Source organism: Sciurus vulgaris, assembly GCF_902686455.1.
Source record: "Sciurus vulgaris genome assembly, chromosome: 11".
Lineage (NCBI taxonomy): Eukaryota > Metazoa > Chordata > Mammalia > Rodentia > Sciuridae > Sciurus > Sciurus vulgaris.
Window position 1 is genome coordinate 10,627,877 of NC_136472.1, and position 8,151 is coordinate 10,636,027.

The 8,151-nt window shown below is 36.7% G+C and overlaps 1 protein-coding gene across 1 annotated transcript; it reads right to left on the reverse strand.

Annotated features, from left to right (window-relative positions):
• Positions 1-74: 74 nt before the first annotated feature.
• Positions 75-2,240, reverse strand: LOC306638843 (CCR4-NOT transcription complex subunit 8-like). Its single transcript, XM_079102244.1, has one exon. It carries the CDS (start codon positions 1,642-1,644, stop codon positions 1,162-1,164), a length of 483 nt encoding a protein of 160 aa, XP_078958370.1. The 5' UTR covers positions 1,645-2,240; the 3' UTR covers positions 75-1,161.
• Between the last annotated feature and the right edge of the window lie 5,911 nt (positions 2,241-8,151).

Sequence of the window (8,151 nt, forward strand, 5' to 3'; positions counted from 1 at the left end):
TGGAAATTGGCCCAAGCCATGGGTAACAAGATCAACAAAATTAGAGTCTAGACACACACTAAAAACTACATTCTGTAGTCATTCAAAAAATCACAGTGTAATTTTTAAATGGTTAGTTTTAACAAAACAAAACAAAAGTCCTGAGCTTCCTATTCCCATTTGTGAGATATTACTCCAAGAGATCTCTCTAAGCCAAGTACCTTGACTGCCCTGTTTATAAGTAACTACTGTAGCCTTCTTAATGAATCACATTCCTGGTACTCATACTAATCCACCTAACTCCTCAAGTTTGCTGAAAGAAAAAACAGGGAAAATGGAGAAGAGGTTGGAGAAGACAAATGACCATCTGAAATCACATTATTAAAAACATAATGTGCATAAGACCCCAAAATCTGATGTTACTCATTTCCTTCAGGATCGAATTCATTATCTGAAAACTTAAAATGACCTCAGATGATGCATGAGTGAGAGCAAATCTCAATGGCACAGTGGAACACAGACTTCAAGATACTTGAGTGGTCAACTTAATGTCTAACCTGGAGTTGATCGTGAATGAAGGGTGGTAGACAGATTATGTAAAGTTGTCTTCAAATTTCAGCAATGGGCAATTCATTTCCATATAACAGTACATAAAAGACTACCAAAGTATGAGGAAAGTAAATGTCCTCAAGAAGGGTAAAAAAAGGAAAGGCAAAGCCTCAAGATGTATAACCGACTTCCCAAGAACACCATTTTCCTGGAAGCACTCAGCTCAGCTGAGAATCTTAGCAAGAATCTTTCATCCGAGATTAGCAACAAATTTAAAAGAAAAAACAATGACCACTGGTAAGAGTTACATTCATTTTACTAGTTTGTTTCAGTCTTGTTCTGGATATTTAAAAAGGTGTCAAATGAGCCCTGGATGCTGGTGGTAGGAGCAGCTGGAGAGGAGAGGCGTGGGGATGAGGAACAGGGAAGACTCATTTACAAATCAGAGCAAACTCTCCTCTTCTGGATCTAAAATAAAGACATTTTCTGTCTTCATTAAAACAAGTCTTTCTGCTCAATGCAGATGGTGGGTACAGTTTGCTCAAAAGTGTTCTTTCTTGGGGAAGATGAGTACACAGTCAGCACAGGAAGCACCACTCTGAGATTGGGCCCACCCAGCAGAGCCTGCCGCCATCACTGCTGCATGTTGTTGATAATCGCCAGGATGCTCATCTTCTCCTGGGCAGAGTCCACATCCTCATTCTGTTTCTGGGCCACTCCCATGCCTAGGTCACAGAGCCGGCCACAGTACTTTGCATCATCAATACTGTCCTCAAAAAACAACTCTTTCATCCTGAAGAATGCCATTCCCGTCAGCAGTGAGTCTGAGCCTGCCTGGTGCTGCCTTCCAGTTCTCTGCAAATCCAATTGATCAGCAACTTCCTGAAGACTTCCCTTAAGATTTTTGCATCTCTTCATCCGGTATTTCACATCATAAATAGATGGGAAGAAATGATTCAGAATATGAAAGAATTCATGTTCTTCTTCTGGCAAACAGGAATCTGTAAGCAACTTTACCATGTAGCCAAAATCATAGCCACTGTGAAATGAAAGCCATTTGACATTGTCACAAAGAACCACTCCTGATGTCATCAGGAGCTCTGCAAAGTGCATCATGTCAATACCTTCCTCTTCATGCTTCTGAAATTGTAGTCCTGAGTTAGCAAGGAGGACTATGGAACTCTGGGAGTAAATGTCCTCTGTAAGGTTGAATTTGAAATTGAACTGCCAATTATTGATTCCAGAAGGATATTCTCCCTTCTCATTTGTGAATGTAAGGTCCAGTTGGATAATTTTTAAAAGGTCAACAGTGCACCGCAGAAGTTGATACTGGTAATCTATTGAACTACGAAATTCACCAATTGGTCATACCACAACACCGGGAAATTCTGTGCCCATTGCAATATAAGTGTAACTGAGCACAGTTTCTTGGATCTTCCTCATCCCTTCTTCTAGATTGCTGAGACTTCACAGATAACCTGGCTATTCTCTACAAGTGCTGCAGGCATCCTGAAGAAACCCTGACTGGCAGGGCCCACTAAGCATGGGCTGGCGGGCAAACCTCAGCAGCAGTAACACCAGCAGCAACCAAGCCCTTACCCAGAGTTCTCATCCGTCTGCCCCGGATCTCTGTCGTGTTCTTTTTTTTTCAATCCTTTGTTCTTTCTTCCTCTCTTATTGCTCATTTTCTGATTGAGTAGTTTTATGTATTGATATTGTTGCCTGATATTTTTCTGTTTCTCATTTGAGTTTCTGTTCTTCTGAAGTATATTTCACATGCTCTCGATGATAGTTATTGTCCTTTATCTCCTTTTTTAAAAAAATTATTTAGGTTAATTAAAATTCTTTTCATACATGTATATAGGGTAATTATGTCTGTTTCATTCTATCATTCATCCTTCCCAACCCCACCACCCCACTCATCCCTCACGCCCCTCTGCGTGAGACAAAGATCCTTCATTCTTCCTTACCCAAACCCCACTATGATCAACATCTGCTTATCAGAGAAAACATTCATATTTATTTGGGGGGGATCATTTTATTTCACTTAGTATGATATTCTCTAGTTCCATCCATTTACCTGCAAATGCCATGATTTCATTCTTCCTTAAAAGAATAATATTCAATTGTATGTGTGTACCATATTTTCTTTATCCATTAATCTGTTGATGGGCATCTAGGTTGGTTCCATAGTTTAGCTACTGTGGATTTAGCTACTATATACATTGATGTGACTGCATCAATGCAGTATGCTGATTATAAATTCTTTGGGTATAAATAAAGGAATGGGTAAACTGGGTCAAATGGTGGTTCCATTCTAGGTTTTCTGAGGAATCTCCATACTGCTTTCCAAAGTGGTGGCACCAATCTGAAGTCCCATTAACAATATATGAGTGTATCTTTTACCTACATCCTAGCCAACAATTATTGTTGCTTATATTCTTGATAATTGCCATTCTGATTGGAGTGAGATGAAATCTTAGAGTAGGTTTGATTTGCATTTCTCAAACTACTAGAGTTGATCAACACTTTTTCATATATTTGTTGATCAATTGTATTTCTTCTTCTGTGAAGTGTTCAGTTCCTTAGCCCATTTATTGATTGGGTTGTTTGGTTTTGGTGTTAAGTTTTTTGAGTTCTTTTTATACCCTGGGGATTAGTGCTCTATCTGAGGTGTGTGTGGCAAAGATTTTCTCCCATTCTGTAGGGTCTCTCTTCAAGTTATTGATGGTTTCTTTGCTGAGAAGAAGTTTTCCAGTTTGCATCCATCTCATTAATTGATTCTTAATTGCCCTTCTTGTCTTTTAGGAGTCCTGTTAAGGAAATCAGGGCCTGAGTCAACATGGTGAAGACTTTGGCTTATTTTTTCATCTAAGGTGCATGGTCTCTGTTCTAGTGCCTAAGTCTTTGGCCACTTTACTTTGATTTTTGTGCAGGGTGAGAGATAGAGGTCAATAGGAATTGCATTGAATCTGTATAGTGCTTTTGGTAGCATTTCATTTTATTACAAATGAATTTCCAGTTTTCCCAACACCATTTGTTGAATAGGCTATCTTTTTCCCAATGTGTATTTTTAGCACCATTGTATAGTATGAGATAACCATATATATGTGGGTTTGTCTCTGTGTTCTATTTGGTACCTTGGTCTACCTATTTTTATACTAATACCATACCATTTTTATTACAACTGCTCTGTTGTATAGTTTAAGATCTGGTAAGGTAATGCCTCTTGCTTCACTCTTTGTGCTAAGGATTGCCTTGGGAATCCTGGGACTCTTTTTTTCCAAATGAATTTCATGATAACTTTTTCTATTTCTATGAAGAATGTCATTGGAATTTGAATAGGAATTGCATTGAATCTGATTAGTGCTTTTGGTAAGATGGCCATTTTGACAATGTTAATTCTGCCTATCAAAGAGGATGGGAGCTTCCAGACCCTTGCCTGACTGATACCATATGCTACTTCCAGACCCCATCAGAACACACACCTCACAGAATCAGCACCTGCACTGCAGCTTCACAGCTCCCAATGAGTTCAGAAGTTGGTGCAACCATATTGGATTATCCCCAAATTGGAAGCCACCATCTTTAGGTGGGGCAACTCCCATCCCAAGTTGCCTGCTCAAGACCGGAAGCTCTTTGTCAGGTACCTCTCTTGCATCAGGATACTGAGGCCTGGGAGGGTTTAATACAAATGACTGTCATATCATACGTTTAAAATTTTTTTATCCATTTATTCTCACACTGTTTTCCTTTTATTTACTTGTTTCCCCAGAATCTCCTTCTCCCTTTTCTCATGCTAACAACTAACTTCTTTTGATCTTGCTCTCACACTTCCCATGATCTAGTACCTTTATATGTTCACTTATTATCCCTTTAACAGTTATTTTCTACACCTCTCACCAACCACTTTGTCCACCATTAGAATTTGTATATCTCATTGCAAGTCTATTGGCTATATTGTACATGATAATCAAACTCATCCTATCTGCTTATTATAATACTGTTAATGTCTTCTTAGGTGCTATCTGGTATAGCTTTTCTTATACTTTGGATTGGGGACTGCTAATATTGCTCTCCCCCTTAAAGGAGAGGTATTGGAAAACTGCAGGGTCACAATAAACCTACGTGGGGGAAAACTGCAATACCTCAGATCCTCACTGCTAGAGGGGAAGATAACAGGGACAACATAAAAAAAAAAAAAAAGGGGAAGACAATATCCCAAACAAACCAAATGCTATTTGATAGAATCCAATGACAGCATGGCAGTAGAAATGTCAGAAAAGGAGTTTAGAATGTACATAATTAAAATGATCCATGAAGTAAAGGATGAAGATAAGAGAGCAAATACAGGCAATCTATGATCTCTCCAGTAAAGAGTTAAAAGAGTAAAGGCAGGAAACAAAAGATCATTTCAATAAAGAGATGGGGATTCTGAAATAAAGAAAATGAAATACTTGAAGGAAAAAATAAAAGAAATTAAAAACTCAATAGACAGTGAACCAATAGAATAGATCACTTGGATGTCAGAATCTCAGACATATGGAGACAAAATATTTAATCATGAAAATAAGTTGACGAAACAGAGAAGATGGTAAGAAATCATGAACAGAATCTACAAGAATTACAGGATATCATGAAGACCAAATTTAAGAATTATTTGGAATAAGGAAGGAAAAGAGATACAAACCAAAGGAATGAACAACCTATTTAATGAAATAATATCAGGAAGAATACCAAACCTGAAGAATAAAATGGAAAATCACATATAAGAGTCATACAGAACACCAAATGCACAAAATTACGACAGATCCACACCAAGGCACATTTTAATGAAAATGTCTAACATACAAAATAAAGATAGGACTTTAAAGGCCGTGAAAGAACATCATAAGATTACATGTAAGGGAAAGGAATATGGATATCAGCAGATTTCTCAACCCAGAACATAAAACATAGGAGGGCCTGAAACAACGTATTTCAGGCTCTGAAAGAACATGGATGCCAACCAAGAATATTATACCTAGCAAAATTAGCCTTCAGATTTAATGACAAAGTAAAATCCTTGCATGATAAACAAGTTAAAATAATTTACAAATAGAAAGCTTGCACTACAGAACATTCTCAGCAAAATAGTCCATGAGGAAGAAGTGAAAACCAACAATGCAAGTCACCAAATGGTGGAACTACCCTAAAGGAAAAGTCAATCAAAGAGAAACCAAGTCAAGTTAAAAAACAAAAATAAGCCTAAATGACCGGGAATATAAATCATATCTCAATAATAACTTTGAATGTTAATGCCCTAAAATCATTAATCAAAAACTATAGACTGGCAGTTTGGATTACAAAAAAGGCCCACCAATATGCTGCTTCCAAGACACTGTTCTATAGAAAAAGACATTCATAGATTAAAGGTGAAAGAATGGAGGAAAACATACCATCCACATGGACTCAGTAAAAAAGCAGGGTTCTCCATCCTCATATTACATAAAGTGAACTTCAAGGCTAAGATAGTTAGAAGTGATAAAGAAGGGCATTTCATCCTGCTTAAGGGAACCATAAATCAGCAAGACAAAACAATTGTACATATTTATGCCCCAAACAATGGAGTATCCACGTACATCAAACAAATCCTTCTCAAATCCAGAGAACAAATAGACCACTACACAACAATACTGGGTGACTTTAACACATGGCTGTCACCACTGAATAGATCCTCCAAACAAAAACTGAACAAAGAAACTGTAGAATTAAATAATACAATCAATGATTTAGTCCTAACAAATATATATAGAGTATTTCATCCATCTTTGAGTGAATATACTTTCATCTCAGCAGCTCATGGATCTTTCTCTGAAACAGAACATATGTTATGCCACAAAGTAGTCAGTAGTAAATACAAAAAATAGAAATACTAACTTGTATTCTATCAGATCATAATGGAATGAAATTAGAAATCAATGAGAAAATAAAACAGAAACTACTCCTACACCTGAAGCATATTATTTAATACGCTGTTGAATGATGCAATGATAAGAGAAGACATCATGGATGAGATAACAAAACTACTTAGAGGTGAATGAGAACAATTATACAACACTTCAAATCTCTGGAATACTATGAAAGAAAGGCTAAGAGGAAAGTTCATTGCATGGAGCTCATTCAAGAAAAGAATAAAGGTCAACAATTAAATGACCTAATATTACATTTAATGTCCTAGAAAAAGAAGAACAGATCAACAACAACAACAACAACAACAACAAAAGTAGTAGAAGACAGGAAATAAGTAAAATCAAGCTGAAATCAATGAAATGGAAACAATGAAAAAAATTTTTAAAACTGACAAAACAAAAAGTTGGTTCCTTGAAAAAGTAAACAAAATTGATAAACCCTTAACCTCACTGATGAAGAGGAGAGAGATAACTGAAATTACTAGAATTCATGGTGGAAAAGAAAAATCAAAACAGACACCATTGAAATACATCACATAATTAGAAGCTACATTGAAAATCTCTACTCCAACAAATTAGAAAACTTCAAAGACATTGACAAATTTCTAGGGATACATGATCCTCCAAAACTGAAGCAGGAGGACATACACAATTTAAACAGGTCAATTTCAAGCAGTGAAATAGAAGGAGCCATCAATGTCCACCAACCAGAAAAAGGAAAGGACCAGATGAATTCTTAGTCATGTTCTAAAGGCTTTCAAAGAAGAATTAATACCAATACACCTCACACTATTCCATGAAATGGAAAAGGAGGGAACCCATCCAAACTCAGTCTATGAAGCTAATATCACTCTGACACCAACCTCAGACAAGGAACCATCAAGGAAAGGAAAACTGTAGACCAATATCCTCCATGAACATAGATTTAAAAAATTCTTAAAAAACTCTGTCAAATTGCATACAAACACATTAAAAAATAGTGCACCCTGATCAAGTGGAGTTTATCCCAGGAATGCAAGGTTGATCCAACATCTGAAAATCAATATATGTTATTCATCACATCAATACACTTAAAGATAAGAATCATATGATTATTTCAACAGATACTGAGAAAGCATTTGTAAAATACAGCACTCCTTCATGCTCAAAACACCAGAAAAAATAGGGATCTTAGGAAAATGTCTGAACATTGTAGAGCTATCTATGTTAAGCCCATGGTCAGCATCATTCCAACAGGAGAAACACTGAAAGAATTTCCACTAAAAAGTGGGGCAAGACCGGGATGCCCTCTTTCACCACTTCTATTCAACATCAACCTTGAAACACAAGCCAGAGCCATCAGGCAGACCAAAGAAATTAAAGGGATACGAATAGGAAAAGAAGAACTCAAGCTGTCACTCTTAGCTGACAACATGATTCTGTATTGAGAGGATCAAGGAAACTCCACCAGAAAACTTCTAGAATAGGTGAATTCAGCAAAGTTGCAGAATTTAAAATTAACACACATAAATCAAATGCATTTCTATTCATAAGTGATGAATCCTCTGGGAGAGAAATCAGGAAAACCAATCCATTCACAATAGCCTCTGTAAAAAAAAAAATACTTGGGAATAAGTCTTTAAAAAAAGGTGAAAGACCTCTACAATTAAAACTGCACAATGCTAAAGGAAGA

Excerpts from the sequence above, each read along its gene's own strand:
- LOC306638843 (XM_079102244.1), bottom strand. The coding sequence starts at position 1,644 with ATGATGCACTTTGCAGAGCTCCTGATGACATCAGGAGTGGTTCTTTGT.